This window comes from Girardinichthys multiradiatus, chromosome 5, assembly GCF_021462225.1.
Source record: "Girardinichthys multiradiatus isolate DD_20200921_A chromosome 5, DD_fGirMul_XY1, whole genome shotgun sequence".
NCBI lineage: Eukaryota > Metazoa > Chordata > Actinopteri > Cyprinodontiformes > Goodeidae > Girardinichthys > Girardinichthys multiradiatus.
In genome coordinates, this window is record NC_061798.1 from 28,278,752 (window position 1) to 28,301,123 (window position 22,372).

The following is a 22,372-nucleotide window of genomic DNA, read 5'->3' on the forward strand; positions in this document are numbered from 1 at the left end:
TCCAGCATTTTTCCAGTCTTAATACCCAAGCACTAGCAGGTCACAATAATAATAACACTCTTCAGTGTGGTTGCAGTTACTGAGTGAGAAAGACTCAAAGTTACCCATGTTCAATAGGTGTTGAAAAGTTACTCAAAAGAAGCACAGAGATGTAAGAAACAATTTAAAAGGAAACTGTTATTTCTATCGCATGTCACAATAGTGTGCAGTCCATTCAGGCTGCAAGGGAGCAAGATATTCAGCAGATAATATAAAGGTTGAATGGAGGACAGTACGTATGTTCTCAGCATTAAGTCCATTCTCCAGAGAATACACATGGACACTGCTGTTTTATAAAACCTAGCTGTTCTAACCTTGCTAACCGCTAATACAAGATGTTAAGACTGTTTAAAGGGTTAGCTCAGTAATCATTTTGTGTTTGTTGCAAAACAATAGATTACAATTTTATGTAAAATTGGTTTGCTTTACAAAAACCAGATTGGGCACAGATTTCCTTTTATTGCATCTGTACTTGAAAGCCAACAGCAGGGATCAGGGTAAAACTATTTGATACTTGATATGCACCTTTTTATCAGTCATAGACCAAAAGTGTCCAAGCTTAATCATTCATTGTCTCACTGTCCAGCATTGTTAGAGTAAACATAATCCTGATGCTTTCTCTTCAATGGTGACCTCATTACCCAGACGCCGATGGACGTCTCTAGGTCATCTTCAATAAGACAAAGCTCTCCTTTCCGTTTTTCCCCCTGTTAGTCCATCCCTCTATCCTCACATTCTCCTCTTTCCCCTCTCTGTGTGCATCTGCCTTGAATTATGTATTCTAATGCATTTAGAACAAGGCACAAAGTGGAGGACCACACTAGACTGCTTTTAGTCATGTCATGCGTAGACATCCAAGATGCCCATGAAGTCTCAACTCATGCCGTCTATGGACATGTGTATCCAGTTTATGCATGTCTATAAGCCTGAATCTCATGCATTCAACTCTCACTTACATTTTTCCATCACTCTCCCACCTCTTAATATCTGCCTCTGTCCATAACACAGTCACACACATACATACCAGACACATGGCCAGAGAGAGCAGACTACCATCTGGGTGTAGTGGCTGGCTTTGTCTGGGAGGAAGGTGGGGGGTGAAAGTGCCAACAAGACCCCCTCCTTATAATACACACACACACACACACACACACACATAAACCATATACCCAACCCTTACAACAGCACCCCCATCCCCCTGTCACCCTCCCCACCCAACTGCTCTAAGTGTGAGAGCTCTTCTCATACAATCTGCACATATACATATGCAAATTAGCAGGGGGCATTATAAAAACAGCCATCTTCTCAGACACACACAAGCACACGAACACAGACAACCAAGCTTTTTAGTTGGCCTCTGCACCAAAGTAGCCTTGCAGTGTATTGAAAACAAAAACAGGAAAACACATTTCTCAGAAACAGAGCAAAAACCGAAAGGCTGGGAGAACAGTAAGATAAAAACAAGAATATAAAGAATAACCTTCCTTAGAAATAATAAAGTAATCTAGGCATGTGTGAAATACATGAAAATGGGATTGCATGCATTTACATGGAGACACGCATAAACACATGCCGCACACAGACACGCAGCCATACATTATCCATGTTTGCCCTGCAGCATGCATATGATTTCTACCTAAAGACTCCCTGCATCCATTGACACATGATGTCATAACATCTGTTTAGCATCCTCGGGTAAAACAACACAGGCTTTGTTTATGTTGATATAATCACAGCACATTTATATTTCTATATTTCTACACTTTTGTTACCAAGCAGATAAAATTATGAGGATACCTTGAATAAGGCAACACCTGAATTGTTTAACTCTTCTGCATGGCATCAGGGAAACAGACCAAAAAAACATGCAAAAGCCAAGTTGCTTCGTCATTAGTTATCATTTCACGTTTCTTGTCAGTTTAGGATGCGCTTTAGTATTTGAACTGGTTGCACATGGATTCAGCCCTTTACCAATTTTTACAACCACTTTGCACCCATGTGTTGCAATGTTGCCCCTTTCATACTCACAAACAAGCCATTTACTACACTACTGTAAACTACACACATTTTTCTGCCTTAATGGAAAGACAGAAAGACCAAAAGGTATAATAGATAGTAATGGATAGAGCAAAGAACAATTACTTGAAAAATACTACTAAATTCAGAGGTTTATTGAATATGTTTACTTTAGTGTGTGAAAATTAAAATACATCGATAACATAATATCAATAATGATATATATAAGAAACATGACACCTCATGACCCCATTTCAAATCAAAATGCCTCTAAGTGATCTCTAGCTGTTAGATCTTAACCGGAGTCATCTAACCATGTTGCATAAACTCTGAGTAGAATGTAAGAAATTAAAAGTATTGGTTGCCAATGTGGGACCTGAACTTCCCAAAGGCAGGCACGAAATGCCGCGTGGTCAGTATGAAAGATCCTGTGACAGACAGCTCCATGTCGCACCTGAATGGGTTGGGACCTGAAAAGTACGAAATGACCAAAACTACAAAGGAAAAAAACAGTGAAAGGAAAACAAATAAACAGCAGTAATTTGAATCATTTGTGTGTATAATAAACATTATGGGTCAGTTGCAAAAAAAAAAAGTCTTAAAAGACGTACGTCACAAAATACGCTGTTCTTCTCTGTTGAACAACCAACAACCTCTTCTATTCAGAAGCGTTGACAGTTCTGATAAAACTGTCCTCCGCTGAAGTCCAGTTTTCTGTTGCGTCTTGGTGGACTTCAGTACGGTGAGTCCAATGTGCCTTAATGACACCAACTGACACCTGTCAGTTTAAAACTCTTGTTTCACTGAATTCCTTGGACCATCCTCACTTGTTAGAGCTTTCTGACCTGGCATCTATATTGCATTTTTACTGTTTAAGGTGAAATCGGATAAAAATAAAAACCATCAGTTCAACAAACAGATGATACTCAGTGAAGCCACATTCATATTTTATGGCATTTGTGGACACAGATTTATAAACATGATTTTCTTCCTAGAAACACGTGAACATCCAGTATCAGAGATATGATTACAGGCAAAGCTGGCTCAAATAAAAGGTTTCTTGCCCACACAGCCCTTTATGTGGCATCTTCGGTATCAAATTCTTTCCCCCAGTTTTCACCAGTCTCATGTTTGCTGTAATGTTTTCAGTACACAATAGCTACAGTGGTGTTACACTCATGTTGTCACATCAAGAGCAGGGCATGGACCACAACTAAACATTCTGCCCAACCTCTTCCCACCCCGCTCATGACCAGTTCCACTGGTCTTTTGCTTTGTTCCCACGCTCCCTCACTTCTTTCTTCTCACTTGTGCATTGTCCTGTGCCCCCAGGTTAGAGGTTCTCTCTGTTTCCTCCACTAAACGAGAGGAAAAGGAGAGTGAGAGGAGGGTCAGGCAAGGGAGGAGGGCCTGTCCATCTTCCTCCTTCGGCCTCACTTTCTAACCGGTCTGAACTGGTTCTGTCATAGGTGAACTAGAGAAGTGTCCTCTTCCTCTGGAGAAAAAAGAACGATGGTAGCATTCCATCTATAGTCAGCAGGTACCAGGCAGCCATGAAGCTGTGTGTGTGTAACTCTATGTGTGTCTGTCTCCCAAGACCTTTGAGGCCTGGATCATTGCCAAGTTCATCTGTTAATGGACAGCTATGAGGAGAGCCTCCCCCATCCCCCTCTTTCCCTCCTTGCTGTCTCTGCAGCAGCGGTGCCTGCTCACCACCCCCCTTTAACCTCCCCAACCCCCATCCAGTCCGGTTCAGACACAGGCCTCCACTCTCCCTCTTGATCCATTCCTTTTCTCTCCCTCTTTTTTTCCACCTCCTCCTTCCAGCTCCCCCACTGCCTACCACTCTCTGTGCTTCTCCTATTCAAGATAAACAGAGTGCTTCAAGTTCAGGGGGACACCATGGGACCCTTTAACAAAGCCATCTATCATGCTGCCTCCCCAAGACTCCTGTAGCCGTAGCGGGCTGAGCTGCTGCTGCTGATACTGCTGCAGCTTCTGCGTCTGCCTCTCAGTCAGCGTGTGAGAGTGTGAAAACCCACAGGCTGAACACAGACCGGCTAAAAAGCATGCCGACTCTGACTAGCTGCTGGATGATTTCAAACAGTTTCATTTTTGTCATTCCGGCCCCTCTTAAACCAAAGCATTGGCAGATCAAAGATACTGTCCTTATCAGAGACAGAATGTGAAAATTGCAAGGAACAGCACAGACAAGTGAGGCTCCACACCTTGGAGACAGACTCTGACATTTCACTCATTGCCTTCTGGTTTTACTGCGACATGATTAACCAAACAGTCAACATGTTAATAGTGGGGGAATATGACAATGACAGCATTATTGAAACACTGAAATGAATTCCCTTTTCCCAAACTGCAATATTTAGCCTCAGGGCAGTAGATTTGGCATTCATGCTTGTCAACCCAAACACATATTCTGCTTTTCGACGGTTCGCTTCAACCAAGTCCCAGTACACAAAAGGAAAATGCAAAATTAGGATTTCATATTTGTTGTTAATGAAATGAATTTCACTGTTTTAGCTGCCTCATAAAATTATATAGCTATCTGGATACAAAGTTCGAGCTGGAACATTGTCATAGTCATAGTCAGAAGCATGCATACGATCCCAATAACAGCAGGTAATTTTGCTGGTTTGCCTTTCGTAGTTTTGCACTTTTGGTAATCTCTTACCCAGTTTTTTTCAAGGTTCAGAATTGGAGTTGCAGGGCCCTTTGTTCTGGCCGTGCATCAATTTGTGTCTATCTTGGGGACATTTTGTAAAGGGTCAAAGTAAGGCCCACCAAGGTTTTAAAAAGCTATAGTTCAAAACCACATAAAAATCTCATCATATTGTTCAAAGTTCATCTACTCTTCTGAATGAGGTGCCAGCAAAAGTACCAGAGTGACCAAATCTTTTACACTGTATATAACATGGACTAACCCTGTGCCACCACTCCCCCAACTGTTGCTGCACACTGCCAGTAAGCTGGTTGAAAGAAGGCTGTTTTTAAACAGACGGCAACTTACAAGTGCATGTCTGTTAAACAGTCGACTGCAAACTCTATACTGGAGCAGATAGCCTGACTAATTCAGCTAATATCAGCTTTCTGTGCTTCTGTTACTCTATAAAGTGTGGAAAATTAAAGAGATGTAACATGCTGTACAACAGACACCTATAAATTACAAAGTTTATGTTTCAAAATAACACATATATGTAAAAGATAAAATTATTTTAAATTTAATATTTAAAACCTTATATTATTTTAAGAGTTGTGGGAAAATGTGTCTATTTGCTTTTAAAGCAAAATAAAATGGAAACATGCATTTGAAATGTTATACATTTTGTTTTAAACTTTGGTGTAAATATCATTAAATTGTGGTTTTCATACTGTAAAAATCTCATCCTGGCCTATGATTATTACCACATAAAGTGATAAGAGTTAAGATCCACGCAGAAGGACTCAGCAGAGAAGCCTGTCAACTGTTGACATCACAAACCATCCCAAGACATTTTGGATATACCCACTTTTAAATAATGGCATTTCTATCTGTCCTTCTCCCTCTTTAAACCCTCCTTTACTTTTCTGTTCTTCTGTATCTGTCTGACAAACATCCGCCCCCAAAGGCCCAGCAGCTGCTTTGCTCTCTCCAAGCTACTAAAGGAGGGTTGGGGGGGCTGCAGGTTGTAGAGCGCTAAATTATCCATTAGATGTTATCAAGTTGTAGCAGGGCAATGCCATTCTGCTAGGAGCCATCAATTTTTCATGTGTCCCAGACACACCGTGCATTGGGAAGCTCTACCAGATTCACTCCACTCCCAGCACTCTGCCTGTCCCGTCCAGCTAACAGAACTGCACGCAAACTTGGATGTGTACATGCAATCAGCCAGACATCCCAGTATGCAGTCAACAAATAGACACGCTAACATAAAGGCAGCCAGGTACATGCTCTTGCACTCAAGCTCCGCCAAAACAACCTGGACAGAGCTTGTTTATGGAACATCGAGTTCTACATTTATTGTGTCTTTAGTTCCCCCAACTCCTTCTTTATTCCTCAGCCTACAGCATCTTGAGTAGTTCTAAAAATTAACACTCCCTACACTTTGTTTCACTACCCATCACATCTTCCTTACTTGCACACTCTCCCTCCCTCCCTCCTTCCCTCCTCCTGCTGTTTCTTGCCGTGGCCTGGCAGGCTGGCAGGGCAGACATGTTCAGAATGTGCTCCAGTAATGGGCTAATCAAAAATGCAAAACAATTGGCAATTACCATGCGGGGCCCTAATGGTCATTAGAATTTACAACAAGGTAATGAACTGAGAGTCAGCTCAGTCCATGCATATTCATAAAGCAATCAGGCCTTTGAAGATTAAAGAAGCGCTTCAAATTTAAATGAGGACGCCAGTATGTTATCAGTGAGATTCAGCCTGCAAAAAGCAAAGGGTGCCTGGGACAGGAGTGTGCATTTATGATTGTGTATGTGTGGAAAGAGGACAAGGGGTCAGTTTGGTATGGGAGTGGATGAAGTGAAGGTGTAAGCACACGTGTGAGTGCATCCGTGCATATGTGATTACCATTGGTGTGCACAACAGTCTTGTTCGCTGCAGCTTGTGATTGCGCATTTCTGTGCAGAAGCAAAAAATCTGCAACCAAAAACGTTTGAAAGCCTAAAGTGTTTTTAATGACTAAATTATGACTCGTTGAAAAATGAATGAAGGGAAGTCGTTATCCTCTAAGCAACATTTAAAAGATGTGGGATTTGAATCGGAGATCAAATGCAGGCTTGACTTGAACTATTAGGAGGGACTTCTAAACCCCTTGTGGAATAAATCTCACTACTGGTACACATTTATATTTTACAAAACCTCATGCATGTTCCTGGTAAACAGCTCTGAGAGTTTCAGTAAAAGAGATGGTGCAGGCTGTCTCCATTTAGGCCAATGGAAATTGGACCACTCACTCGAATCTGTAGAGACAGACTAACATGAATTCCACACCATGGCTCTTGTGTGGCCTTAGCTGTATCTTCATAAGTTTTAGAAAGACAAAGCAATGGTTCTGCAGGACTATGGCCTACAACACAACAGTCACAACATGAATGGTTGAGGTGGCATCCTGAAAGATATAGTTCAAGATCTTTGAAAAATTATACTTTTTAACTCTTTCTGCTTCAGAGCCTGAATGTAACAGCTAGTCTACATGAGGTTCAGACCAAAGTGGACTTCTACTGTCTTAAAGCAACTCCAATCCCAAAAACATCATAACCCTTTTCTAAATGCTACTTTATGAACCTTTAAACCACCATCCAGTCTGCAGTGGGCAGTTATTTACAAAGAAGCTGATCATTATTTAAAAGGTAAATAGGGCTCAGAGAGGCGCATCACTGATGACCTTCCTGTGTGAAATGTACTGAGAACGAAACATATAAAGCTTTCCCACTGCACAATAAACCTTATTTTAATGTTGGGAGCATATTTGTCACATGTTAATGAAGGTGTAGTTGTCTAGCTTAGTTAGTTATGACAAGTTGCTGGTAAACGAGTTCTCATTTCAAGTCTAGATCATGTTACGTTTTCTTTGATTATACTTGTCATTCTCTGCAAAAAAAATTTTAATATTTATCCCACTAATACACATTTAAACGCCTGATTTAAACATTGTTTACAAATATTTTCAGATGTGAAATGGTCACTTGGCAGTCAGAGTAACTATTTGATATAAAAGCAAGGCAGTGTAAAAAGCCAGTAGCACCATAGTAGTCTTAGTGAACACTACCTTTTTGATATTTATACTGCTTTACTTTTCCCTCAAGCAGTTACTTTGATAAGAAACACTTTACAAGTTCTGTCTTTGTATGTGTTTAACACACGAACCTACTAACCTTATTTAAACATTAAAGCTATAGGTACACCTGATTCAGACCTGAATTAAAGTTAATTGTATACATACCTGTGATTTGAATCTATATCTTTGTTCTAGGTGTAGCCCAAAAGAAATAGCTTAGACTTTTTTTTCAAAAAAAGTCAGTAAGTCATAGAAAAATGCCTGGATGTTTATACCAAAGCTTTATTGTTTCAGTTTAAGTAATTTTATTTTTCAGTTGTAGTATTGGGTTAATAAGGCTTTGTTTCCCATGATTTAAGAGCTAAAAACTACTAGAATAGTAGGAAATATTAAATATATGTACTGTACTTGTGGGTGGAAATAATGCACATTTTAATCTAAAGAGCTGTTAAACATTTGAGCTGTACCGCTGACTGTGCAATTACAGCTAGGCACTTTTTGGATAGCATCACTTTCTGGAAAAAAGGATTGAAATGCAAGCAACATTTTTTTATTTTGGACTCTGAACCTTAACCTGAACCTTAACAGCTTATATTAATAAAACAGCCAAGTACCACCTTAAACACTATCAGAATAAAGGGTTTCAAAACAGCACACACACAAACCCGGGGATGCTTCTGCTTTTATTAGGTTAGATTATTAAAATTATGTGCATACTGGGATATCAGGTAGCTACAGCTCATGCACCTAATTACACCAGTCCTCTTATTCCACCAGTCCTTAAACCGCTGCAATGGCTCCCTGTTTGTCAAAGGAGAGAAATTAAATAAATAGTTTATGGTGTGAAAGGTGCTAAATAGTCTTGGCCTTAAATTGGTTTCAGAGGTTTTGGTCAGGTATAAACAATGTAGATTCATCGTGTCATCTGGGATATTTTTACTCAGAGTTCCCTGGACCAAAATTAAACAAGGGGAGGCGGCCTTTAGTTTGTAGGCTCCTCACCACTGGAAGAAACTTCCTGAAACTGTTTACTGTTTACTTGAGTTTTGCCATAAAAGTAAAATATTGTTTTATCATTTTATAATTTATTTATTACTATTATTAGGGCTGCTCGATGGCGTAGTCATGGCCTGGGGTCTTTCTGCATGGAGTTTGCATAATCTCCCTGTGCATCTGCGGGTTCTCTCTAGGTACTCCGGCTTTCTAACACAATCCGAAAACATGACTGCTCGGTTAACTGGTTTCTTTAAATCGCCCTTAGGTGTGAGTGTGTGTGTGCATGGTTGTTTGTCTTGTGTGTCTACGTGTTGTTTTGTGATGGACTGGCGACCTGTCCAGAGTGTACCCTGCCTCTCACCCAATGAGTGCTGGAGATAGGCACCAGCTGCCCCGTGACCCGGCACAGACACTGGGTGGATGGAAAGATGGAAGGATGGATTATTATTACTGAGTGATTTTGTCTCTTGTTTTTACGCATTTATGTGACGCTTAGTTACTTATCCCACCTCAAACAAATCCGCCTTCCTAAAATATCACATCTGTCCTTCTTGCTCTGATCAGTCACTTCCTGAGCTACAGCTGCATCAAAGCCACGTTTTTCTTCCCTTCCCTGTTTCTGTTCTGTCTAAAAATAAAGTCATTAACCTGCAGGTGGTGAAACCAGTGTGGAAGGGAGGGGCTGGCATGACATGCCCTGACGCTGTCAGATGACCCCTGACCCGCTGATGTGACTGCCTGCCATGCTATTGACAGGACAGCAGCAGGACGTGCTCATTTCTGAGGATGTTTTTTTCATCTTATATGACATGACCGTGGATAAACATGGTTGTTCCTTGGTCTGATAGTAGGTAAAGAAGACAGAGAGTTACACGACATATGTCTGTTCCAACGCGCTCTGCAACCAAGTCTGTGAGAGTGAGATTTAGCCCTAGAGTGGAAGTTGGAAGCCTTTAAGAAGTGCAGACACGCTAATGTAGCCAAAACTTTCAGTTTCCAGTTCCCCGAGGCAAACCAGTGGAGCGCTACGAGATGTAAGGGGGGTGGGGCAGAAATGGAGGGGCTAAAATAAAGATCATGTGTTTCTGACACATCGCATAAACTCCCAACACATCATGGGACCTGTCCCGCAACATATTTATTCCAGACAAAACTCAGGTTCACATACGTGAGTTCCACAGATACTGCATGTGTGTGTGTGTGTGTGTTTGTGTTTGTGTGTGTGTGTAACTCAAATGAGTGAATGTTCGTGAGTGTTTGTCAACCAGATCTGTGAATGTGAGTGAACTTGCATGAGCCTCCTAACATGTACAGTGTGCTTGTGTTTGTGTGACTCTGCATTTGTGTGCATACTTCAACTAGCCTCCACCTGAATGGCTCGAGGCTGTGGTGCTGGGGTTGTTAGAAGACAAACAGAGACACAGGAAGCCCAAGCCAGGAGCCCCCACCGCAGAGGACCATGCACACGCACATACAAACACACACGCACTCCAGCACATACCTACACTCCTGCTGTCATTCACACAAACACACACAATCTTGCATGTGGCTACCCCCTCATTCTACGTTTTCCCTTACGGACTCGCAAAACAGATTTACCTACTCTGATTCGCACACACATGTTTAAGCCCAGTGTTTCAAGCTCACCGCTGTGTGCCAAGTCTGGCCTGGCATGGTCCACAGAGAGGTGTCCTCAGGCAAGGCTTGCCAAGTCAAAGACTCTTTCATGTTCAGCCTGCACGCCCAGGGTAGAAAAGCTTTAACAAACATAACCACGCACATGCTTTTTTTTCCCTGCCTCTAACAAACACGAACAAAAAGCCATAAAACATTTAAGTGGTCAAAACCCACACTCATGCACACACGTGCATTAACACTACTTCCGCACTCAATATGTAAACATCCTCAGCTCTTAAATGCAGTCGGAGGCACTAACATTTAATCTGACAACAAACGCCGACAACATTTGTGGGTGCTTGGAGCTCAGCTTTGGAATACAAAAATGTCCTTTATGAAAAATTCATCCTCAAAACCATTCCGGTTCACCTCCATTAAAACTTACCCAAGCCAAAAATAGGACTGATCTTATCAGAGCCCAAAGCGACTGTACGATCAAATTAGAGTCAGTTCTCACAGACAAAGGAGCGCTTATGCTCAAATATTAGCCGGTGTCCAATAATTACAGAGGCATGCATCTGTGCCTTTTCAGTATCAATTAAAGTGATCACCGAAACAAAGGCTCAGCACGTAAACTTGCACGATACCCCACCATATGCCTTTTCACACATATATTGCACAAAATATCACAACCAAGCAGCCCCCCCAGCCGACTCCCAGCTCACACACACTCTCGTAAAATGCACCGCTCACCCCCAGGTTCTGCCTGAGTGATACCCTGTGTGGATGAATTTGGCCAGGAAAGAGGAGGGGGAGAAACGTGGCAAAGTGCCAGCACAGAGCCTCCTAAACACCTTTGTGTTCGACTACACACAGCCAGAAAACGTCACGCAATCGAGCAAAGAAATATTGCTCTATTGTTACAGTTTTTCCTTCCTCGTGAAGGGGGAGGAAAAAAAGGGGGGGAAATGGTGGCTGCCATAATTGACTCAGTATCGATTCAGAGTCCACGTTACAATGGAAGCAGCACCCTGGAAGGAGTCAAAGTGTGAGAGTTCGGTTGATTGGCACAGCTACAGTGGCCTCATTAACACATGTGGCTACGCTGGTGAGAATGTAAAAGGTGCTAATGCTGTGAGGGATAAGTAGGAGAGCCAAAATGATCTGCAAATATAGGCAGAAAAATGGGGTGGCATTCTAATATAATCTAACAAAGACCAATGAGTTGTAGATACACTCATTGCAGAATGTGGGACATGAAGAAGCTTATACATTAAAGTGTAATTGTGTGGCTTTAAGGCTAAAAAAATTGCATTTTGCTCCAGTTACTCAGTAAAAGATAACACTAGAGGTGCAAGAAGATTTTGTTTTCTTCTTGCTACATTAAAATGCTGCAATATTTCCCATCAAAGGGAAGGACTGTGTTGTTGCTGTTAGCTTAGTTTGTTTAGGTAAATGTAAGCTGTTATTATGCCCTGCTTTAAGCTCGATGCACTTATGTTTGAAGTAAGAAAGGCAGTAGATCTTGAATTGCCCCTTTGTGTTGACAGAGTCAATAAAGACTTCTTACTAACCTGGTAAACAAAACTGGGTTAGAATAGCATCGTGAAAGCCACCAACATCTTTAAATTGTTTATTTGGCAGAATTTTGGGTACTGGCATGTTAGCTGCTAATGATGCTAACATCTGCTTCAGGGTCCGCAGCAGCACCCAGTGCTTGTTGAGAAGAGTGATAACGAGTCTTAAGAAGTCTCTAGTAACACCAGAAAAAGTCGCTACATTTGTTGGCTTTTTTTTTTTTTTTAAGAGTCGCTGGAAGGGTCTGAACCGCCAATAAACACAGTAACAAAGCCGCTAAATTGACAACACTGATTGTTGCCGGTTGAGTGATTTGTGGTCCGTTTATAGAGATATTCAGGATTTTGGAAAGGGCGTGATTGATTTTGAAAAGTGGAAATGTTGCAATTGATGTTCTTGGCAACTTTTAAATCTCCTTGTTACTGTTCTTGCACCCTCAAGTTGCAAATTTTTACAAAAATATAATCATATATATATAACATATCATTACATCTCTATGAAAAAGTTATTTATTGCACTAGTAATGATTATATTTAGTTAAGAGTAAATGTAATTGAACCCTTATGCTGGTATATCACAGGTTGAGAAACCATCCCCTATTTTCTCTCTGGGCCATCCAAAATCTGTCGACAAGCTTCAATGTCCCTATGCATATCTTAAATTATTTATCATGCAAATGATTGCAAGCAGGCTGCCCTGCCCTCTGCTAACGGCCCGGAGCTCTAGACAGCAGACCCCAGCCCCAGCTGCAGTCAGGATACTCCCAGACGGCCTCAGCTGTCCCCTAGACAGACACCGAAAGGCACAGCTCGTCCTCAGCTCTGGGTCTATTGCAGAATGAGCCCACTTATTCCAACTTCCCGCCTCCATCTCCCCCACCTTCGGGTTCAGTCGTCCCCTGGGTGTCAGCACCCTTCGAGTCTAGCAGCCTCTTTTCTCAGCCTAAACCAACCGCCTGTGCCTTTATAAACTGCTGTCCATATGGAAATCTATCTGTGTCAAATGACAGGTCAGGACGAGGGTGAGGAGCTAAAGGGGCCACTTTCAAGTGCAGGGCTGCAACATATTATGCACTCTCCTGGAATGGAGTGAGAATGAAGCCAGTGTAGGGACAGTATGTATTGAGACGCCTCAGCTCGGTTTCAGAGTCTAACTGAGAAGGGTGAAAGAACATGGCAGCAAGCATATGGAGCGCGAGGTGGCTCACTGGCACTGCCAGTCTGTATCCATCAATCTTGGATGCAGAAAACAGAGGTGGCGGTGGAGGTGGCGGCAGCAGCAGTGGAGGGGACTGGGTTCTATGCATATGTTGCCTGTTCTGCACACAGGCTGCATTTTCTGCCTGACCCAAAATTCTCAAGATTTATTTATTTGCTGATCTGCTTTTTTTTTTTTACCTGAAATATAACAAAATAAAGATGAGAAACTGATACAGTCCGAGCCCTCCAAAAATGTACTCTGTTCACAATTAGCTTAAGCAATCCAAACTGTTACTCAGAGCCACCCAAGGCATAAGCTTACAAACAATGAGGGACACCAAAAATACTATAAAATGTCAAATAAATCAGGTTTAAATTTTGGTAATATTTTTCAAGGGTTTGTTGAGGAGAATATTAAACCTTTTGTTGTTCTGCTCTTTATAAAGTAACACTGAATGTATTACAAGCTGAAGTTGCCTGATTAATTAGTTGGACTATCTGCTCATGTAACCAGCCTGCAGTAGGATGCTTATCACACCTGCCAGTCATAGCTTGCCAACCTTAATAGGAGTAATAGATGGCACTCCTTACATTTCCATATCACAACTGGCTTTTTTTAGCACTGGAAACATAACAAAACTGAATTTGTCTTCCTTGTAAGCAAGGGAAAAGTAAACTAGCCTTCTTTCTACCAGCAGATCAGCAGCGTGCAGCAGCAGGTGAGGGAGGAGAATAATAATACGCAGAAAACTCCAGTCATACTTTCTTGGATCTAAATAGAAGTACTTTAAACCCCAGGAACAGTGCGGCAACATTTTGTGCTGTTTTGAAACTGTATTTTTTATAATTCTCAGTATACATTAATACTGCTAACAGGCCTGTGCCTACCTGACATTAGGGAAAAGAAATCCCTCTCTGTAATTTTTTGTTATATTTATATTTCTTAACAGGGACAGTGCATAGTTGCATAAATGAGACAAAGTTGGCCAAAAGGTTATTTTTCATTAAAGCATTTGGTTGTAGAGTGAATAATCGTAATATATTGGATGGATGACATTACTTTGCTGTCGTAAATTATCATAATGATTATGTCACAAGTAGAATGAGTAAATGTTTAAACTGGGATAACGTAAACGAAGTACCTGGAAGCCCCCCGTAAATAAAATTCTATTTAGGGCCCCATACAGTCTTGGGCCGGCTCTGCTGCTACACAAAGTCAAAATACTTTATAAATCCCATAAATAAAGCTCTGTTAACAAGGCCAGTGACCTTATGATATCATGTGAACTCCACTGCATAAAGATCTAAATGAGCAAAGAAATGCATGTTTGAACAGCTGACAAAGCCAAAAGGCATGTCTGATGTGTGTGTGTGTGTGTGTGTGTGTGTGTGTGTGTGTGTGTGTGTGTGTGTGTGTGTGTGTGTGTGAGTGTGTGTGTGTTTGTGTGTGTGTGTATACACGCAGATGTTTAACAAACTGTAAACTAACGAACAGTGGTAATTCTGTGTCACAGGGGGGGCACTCACCGACAGAAATAATAGTAGCTCTCTAAAGAAGGCCATCTGCAAATACATGTTTCTGTCTAATGCTGCAAAAAACAATGGAGCACCCTCTCCGCGTTTAGCCTTCACTGGCATCAAATTAAATGACAACCGTCTGGACAATCAGCACAATCTGGCAAGTGCTATCGGCGCTCCGTTAAAGGAAAGGAAATGTTTGAATGTGCTGGCCGAAATCAAAGCCCGTTGTGTAAGAAAAGCCAGCCATGAGGGACTCATGCTTGTTTGCACAGCAACTCGTGTTTTCTTTGCACCCTCATTTAGCCCCTATAGACACCCAACAAACCAACTACCCAGCTTAAGAAGTCCTTAATTACTTCAAATCAAGGAAAACACTGACAATTAGTGGCTTTAGAGTTCCTCAAATAAACACTTCTTCGCTGACAGATAATCACATTCCTCTCTATCGCTTTTTAATTTTAGAACCGGAGTGAGCCTCTGTAGGCACATATTTAAGGGTAAAAGAGATACTGTTTGACAGTATAATAAGCCAGTAAGGAATAGAGATACATCGCTGAGCGCCAAATGAGAGAGAGAATCTGTCCACATTTGAACACATCTGTGATGCAGGACAAACCGACCAAAACTCATCTCTACTTTCAGTCTAAGCTCTCTCCTTTTGGAATTGTCTCTTCGTAAGACTAATTCTGTGTCTTTTTCATCATCTCCAATGTTTCCTTCATTTTTAATATGCCTGGTCTTCCTTTAGCTTTAGGACATAGCTGGGAAAGTTGGCAGCTCCTAAATGTAGCAGCAGATACTTTCCTCCTTGTTTATGCTTATTGTCATACATCCCAATTACAAGAAGCAAACCAAGTAAACCTCAGGTAGTTTTTCTCTGAAACAGACTCAGAGTGAACCCAAGGTGGTGTGTAATCTTTCAAGGCACCCATCTCAAGCTCCCGGTATGTTTACCTGTGACATTCTCCTGCTTGGGGATAATTCCTTGCAAGGGCGCAGATAAACAATCCTCGTCCAGAGGGGACACCTGTATGGCCACCTCCACTGGGTGACGTGCCTTCTGCGGGTGCTGCTGTTGGTTTCGAGAGTGAGATGAGGACGTGGAGAGGGGCGAGGCGAGTGGTGAGGACGGCGGCCTGTCCGGAGGCTTGTCCGAGCAGAGGCTGCCGTGGCACTGCCTCCGTTTGTGCTCAATGAACAGCAGGATGTCAGCCAGGGGAAAACGGGTGTGGCACTGCCCGCAGGTGAGCAGGTCCGGGTCCCCTTTCAGGGGCTCATCCTGAGCCACACCCAGCCTGGGGGAGTCCTGAGAGTCTTCTTCGGCTAAAACACCTGAGGGTGGCTCAGCTGGATAAGCAGACAAAACAGAGCATACTATTAAGAGAAGAAGTAAGACTGCAGGTACAGTACCTTCAGAAACTATTCATAATTCTTCGTATACTTTACTAGAGTAATATATAGACCAAAACTTCCATAATTGTGAAGTGAAAAAAAAAAATACATGGTTACAAAATTATTTACAAATAAAAAATAAATTCCAGTGCAACCAATTACCCTCAGAATGACCTAATTATTTAATAAAGTCTATCGGTGTGTAATTTAATTTCCATATAAATCTAGTTGTTCTCTGAAGGTTGTTAGTGATGTTTGTTAGTGAACAAACAGCATAATGTCCAGACCAAGGAGCACAACAAACAGGTCAGAAAGAAAGAACTGTTCAGTCCACCATCAGAAAAAGGAAAGTGCAAGGGGCAAACTTGGAAACCAACTAAAACATGGAAATGTGCCTAAACTGACAGGGTGTGCAAGGAGAGGGCTAAACAAAGAAGCAAGGAGGAGACCTATGTTAACTTTGGAGGAGCTGCAGAGGTCCATAGCTAACATGAGATTATCTGTTTTCAGGATAGCTACTTGTCATGCCTTACATAGGTCTACCCTTTATGGAAGGGTGGAAAGAATAATGCCATTGTTGAAAGAAAGCCATAAGAAGTCCTGTCCTCCATCTATGGGATCCAAAAAACGTGGAAGAATGTGATTCATGTTCAGATGAGAGCAAAATTGAACTTTTTGGCTTGCATGCAAAATGCTATGTTTGACAAAAAGCTGCCTCCCAAAACACTAAACCAACCATAAAACATGGTGGTGGCAACATCATACTGTTGGGATGTTTTTCTTCAGTGTTGACAGTGCTGCTGCTCAGAGTGGATGGGAAGATGGGTGGAGGTAAATACAGGACAATCCTGGAAGAAAACCTGTTCGGGGCTCCAAAAGACAGAGACAGAGATTTAGATTCCAGCAGAAAAATTATCCGAACATCCAGCCAGAGATATAGAAAGGTTTAGTTCAAAGCATTTTCAAGTGTTAGAAAAGCCCCTGTCAAGGTCCAGTTGGGTATCTGAGTTCAAGACTTCAAAACCGATGCTCACAGACGCTCTACGTCTAATCTGACTGAGCTTGAGCTATTTTACAAAGAAGAATGGGTAACAATTCTAGTCTCTAAAGATGTCAAGCTGGTAGACACACCCAGAAGACTTACAGCTGTAATCGCAGCAAAAGGTGACTACATAGTATTGACCTGAAATGCACAGACTTTTCAGATTCTTTTTTGTAAAAGGGTTTTAAAACCAAGGATCATTTCTTTACCTGTTTCACAGTTATGCTTTCCTATGTGTTGCTCTGTCACATAACATCCAAACATCTATTGAGGTTTGTAGACGCAGCAAAATAGGACAACGTTTAAGGGGTATGAATACTTTTGCAATGCACATTAAATGTCTGAACAGAACAGGTGAATTACTGGGTCTCATATTGGTATGGTGCACTCTTATAGATGTCTAACAGAATATGGTCAGGATTTTAATTGTAAATGTGACATTTTATTTAACAAGTAGCAAAAGAGAAAAGATAAAAAAGAGCAACACAGTCTGCTTCGATAAGGACTGACACATTCAGCTTTCTGGCAGCTGTCAAACGATTAAGTTGCTTGACCCTCTTTATTGTGCTGCCAATCTCACTTTTTTAATGAACCTAACACCTCAGAGAATCAAAAAATAGATTCTAATTTGAGTTCAAAATGATTGGACCCCATTTCGTTAAAAGTGCTGGGATCTTGTGAACCAAGGTTAGACATTGAGGGGTTGGATGTGGAGTAGGTCCCTGAAGTACTGACAGAGAGAGAGAGAGAGAGAAGAGAAGAGAGGAGAAAGAGTGAGCATTTAAAAAGAAGTATTCTAGCCACATGGTAAACGACATCAGGCGCCCCGACTGGGATGTTGAGATAAGTTGTGATGAATTCTTGCCGCCGCTTCAACCTCTAATTCTGCGTCGATTCACATGAGAAGGTAGTGAGGGACTGTATGCAAGATAGTTGTACGTTTGACTGCATTAATGATGAAGGAATGCAGCCCCTCTATTCTACTGTGGCTTATCTAAACTGGTTTGTGCTACAGACGCCGGCGAAAGTGTGTGAGGCTGGGTTAGATGGAAACATTTCTTTTTCTTCCAAACTAAATAATCTCATTCTGATGCCAAGCAAGAGTGATGTGAATGAAAACCCTTTTTCAGACATCTCTCACTGTGCCAGAATTTTAAGTAGTTTAGGCCAACATGTCCCACTGGACCGCTGTTGCAGTTCATCAGTTTGATTATCAGGGAAATCATTTAGCCTCTTTTTTTTTTTTTTTTTGCTTTGCCATTTTAGGCCAACATGACTCCCTGAAACAACAGTGGATCAATAACTTCATTCCACTCATTTCCTGAAAAATGCCAAAGCGGGTGGTTCTTATAGCACATTTTTATACAAATTCACAACAAACGGGCATGTTTCAATCATTCTTTCTACCTGTTATATTAGAAATAGGCGACTATCGTCTTCCTGATTGCTCCCAAAAATCCGACAAATTTTCATGCAAAACAACCAGGGGAGACTCGAGACTTTAAGAAGGGGGCCAGATAAGGGCTACTTGTATGGGACTAAAGTCATAACAGAATTTCTAGCACAGTTATTATACTACTGTTATATCTAGGTGGTGAAATATATTTAGAAAAGGCATAATACAAAGGGTATAAAAAATAAAATAAATAAACATAGCAAATAAAGTTATAATTCAAGGTCTTATACAAAATTATATGTTAAACCCCCCCCCCCCCCTACATATATATAGGTGTGTGTGTGTGTGTGTATGGGGTGGTCCATCACCAAACTGGACCTTAGAGATTGAGAATAGGATGTTATCAAACATCTTCCACAAGGTTTAGGAGTGTGTTCATAGTTAGATGAGTAAACCCGAGCTGCAGCCTCTGTTGTTATTTATCCCAAAGGTGTTTAAGAAGGTTGAGGTCAGGACTCTGTGCAGGCCAGTCAAGTTTGTCCACACCAAACTTTTTACACCTGCAGCCATAAAAGTGATTGTAATTCATTGATTTGATGGTGTGACCCGATACTTTTGGCTATATATATAAAATCATGTGTCACAAAAACCTATGCTTGTTTCCGGTAAAGCAGCAAGCGGATAAAGTAGATCAAGTTCATGCTTGTAAGGTGTGCGCCCCCACCCCCATCTCCACCCTCGTACAGGAACGCAATCAGCGTGCGCCCCCAACTGGCTACACTCTTCTTCCAATTATCACTCTACAGTGGGCATTTCACGTTAAGCAGACCGGATCATACTGATGTCAACGGAACGTTTTAGACGCATGGACATAATGGCCCTAACTAAAGTGAAACGGAATCCTGATCTCCTGATCGCCGTTACACAGCAGCACACTGTGAATGTGGAAGCGTCTTCCTCATCACTGATACGCATCAGTGATGAGGAAGACGCTCCTTGCCTTCCTGCTGTCATTTATAACTATAGGAAATATTTTACTGCGTAAACGAATCTGTTGCAGCGCGTAAAATCTGACCCACGGTCCTACATTAATGCACGGCGTGCGTAAAAAAAGCATTTCTACGACAAAAACCAGAGCCCCCGCTGACATTCTTCAATACATATTAGTGTTGATCACACGACATCACCCAGTATCTGTTGAGCAAACCATGCAAAACATAATTTGTTAAGAGGGAACTGCATTGTTTCTTTTTGGTACGGCACAGTCTGTTCCGTGCGCTGTTGACATGTGGGTATGTAAACACTATACTGTACTTCCCTGTGCCCAAACACCTAAATGTTTTAAATGTGTAATGTGCAGTCGGAAAAATCCCAAACTAGGCTGTAGTTGGGTGACTTTGGAGGCTTCACGTTGAAAGTTGTGAGTGAATGTCCGCAACTGTGAAGTCTGCGCTGCCTTCACATGCAGGCAAAGGTCTCTGGTCATAAAGCTCATGCATGCCCTTTAATGGCGAAAGAAACCTTGTTGACTATGTTATACAACTAACTCTACTTGGAGGTTCCAGACAGAACTTTTCACCCAGAAGACCCCGCATTTATCTGGAGACGACGTGTGTTTGTAAATGTGTGGCTTTCGTAAACCCCTGTACCTATAAAAGTAACGCAAGGAAGTTGAATTTAACGACGAGGAGAAAACAATAATTGAATCACTAAAGGGCAGGAATAAAAAAATCAAAAAGCGAATTATTCCCACTTACGCGAAAACTCCCGTTTGCTCAAGTGCAGGGGTTTGCCTTGCTTGCGGCGAGACATGGTCGGTTCGGCGAGGACTTTTCAGCTGAGTTCACATTGGGAAATCCGTTCCTACGACGTACACTCCAAATAAAAAAATCTTCATTGATGCGTCTGTCATCCGGATGAAGGAAGAAAAGGGACAAAAAACAGAAGCAGAGCTGCGGATCAAACGGAGCGAGATGCGTAACGCGCGACGGGCTGTGTGGAGCTCTTCATGACTTTTCCTCCAAAGAGGGAGAGAGAGAGAGAGAGAGAGAGAGAGAGAGTGATGGGGTATACGGCGAAGCCCCCTCTGAGCTGCAAGTTCAAGTGCGGACGTGACGTTCCTGCGAACTTGAACGTCAGGCGGTGAACGGACTGAGACATAGAAAACATGGGCTGGGCGAAGCGGGCCAGTGGGAGGGAGGAGGGCAAGCCTTAATAAAACCAATGGACACTCATTATGGACTACCTATGGAAGAGAGAGAGAGAGAGACCCCAAACATACCAGTGGACGAAGGGGATCAAGGAGGCTGGGCTATGGGAGAGGGGCAGGGCCGCTACAGAGCGCATGGAGCAGAGAGACTGCGCAGCGCGGCGTGGATGTAGTGGAGGACAAACTCAGCTATTACCCTCATATAAATATGCAGCGTGTATGTAAATTACAGAGCAAGAATTTGCATTAACAAAAAATAACGTATTTATTAGTCAAAGCCTTATTTCTCACACACCTACAGCTCATTCATACTTCACTGTTTGCAATGTAACGCTTTATGCGTGTGATGTGAGTTTTATTGTTATCGTATTAGTTTAAAATGCTAGGATGTTAAAACGTGTTAAAAACCGGGCATAAACAACCAGAATAAATATGCAGAAGAAGACATTTATTGTCACTGCATTCCGTCCAACTGCACAGTGCAATGAGACTAGGTCTGCAGCTCGATGGAAACAACACAAAGCAATGATATTGGGCAACTTACATTAGTGCAAAGTCAGGTGTGGACTGAGTGTATAGCAGCAGTTAGAATAAAAAACAACTGTGTACATGTACAGACTATATGCGAATACTTTAGAAATACTGTTCATTCTGTGTATAGCTAAAAGTGGTTATTAAAACCAATATCAATAGTTATGACAATAAAAACTTAACTCACTGTATTTCCTCACCAGTGTTTTTGATAAGATTAAAGCATGCAACAAGTTTGTATAGAATCACCTCCCTTTGCGTTGTGGGTTCATATTTTAGGTTACAGTTAAGGAATTGTTTAACACAAAATACTTATTTAAAAGGTCCAAACCTGACAGATGGCTTTAAATGCCGTATTAATTACTTTGTGATGGAGCATCAAATAATTCATCTTGCTAAATGTTACTGAATGAAAAAGAGCAATTAAAATGTGCCATGGTTGGTTCATTTAACAATTTAATGAATGCTGGCAGAAAACGCTGATTAACTGTTTCAAAGCAAACTTGATTGTCATTTCATTGTAGCCCCTATACCACAACATTACATTGATTTTCTAAGATCTCCAACAATGATTAGTGGAAAACATTACAAAATAGATAAAGCTGATGAAGAGAAATAGTCAGTCATCAGTCAGTCATTTTCTACCGCTTATTCCATAGTGGGTCGCGGGGGAGCTGGTGCCTATCTCCAGCAGGCAATGGGCGAGAGGCGGGGTACACCCTGGACAGGTCGCCAGTCCATCGCAGGGCAACACACAAACAACCATGCACACACTCATTCATACACCTAAGGGCAATTTAGAGTTACCAATTAACCTAACAGGCATGTCTTTGGACTGTGGGAGGAAGCCGGAGTACCCGGTGAGAACCCACGCATGCACGGGGAGAACATGCAAACTCCTGAAGAGAAATAATGAAAAAATATCCAATCCTAACAGTAGTTTTATTGCCTGGCTTCAACCTGACCTGGATGGTGTTTTATGATATCCTAAATCCCTAAACTGAGGTTAGAGTTGAAGACTGAGCTGTACAGCTCAGTACTCTGGCGCCATCTAGT

General features: G+C 41.8%; 1 protein-coding gene across 1 annotated transcript in view; it reads right to left on the reverse strand.

The window, feature by feature from the left end:
- LOC124868771 (B-cell lymphoma/leukemia 11A-like) overlaps window positions 1-21,475 on the reverse strand; it is a 48,415-nt gene extending 26,940 nt beyond the window's left edge. The window contains exons 1-2 of the mRNA XM_047366344.1: window positions 20,334-21,475; window positions 15,701-16,093 (exon numbers count right to left, since the gene is read on the reverse strand). Coding sequence (XP_047222300.1) covers window positions 15,701-16,093; window positions 20,334-20,388 — 448 coding nt within the window. The 5' untranslated portion in view covers window positions 20,389-21,475. The remainder of the gene's footprint in view (window positions 1-15,700; window positions 16,094-20,333) is intronic.
- Between the last annotated feature and the right edge of the window lie 897 nt (window positions 21,476-22,372).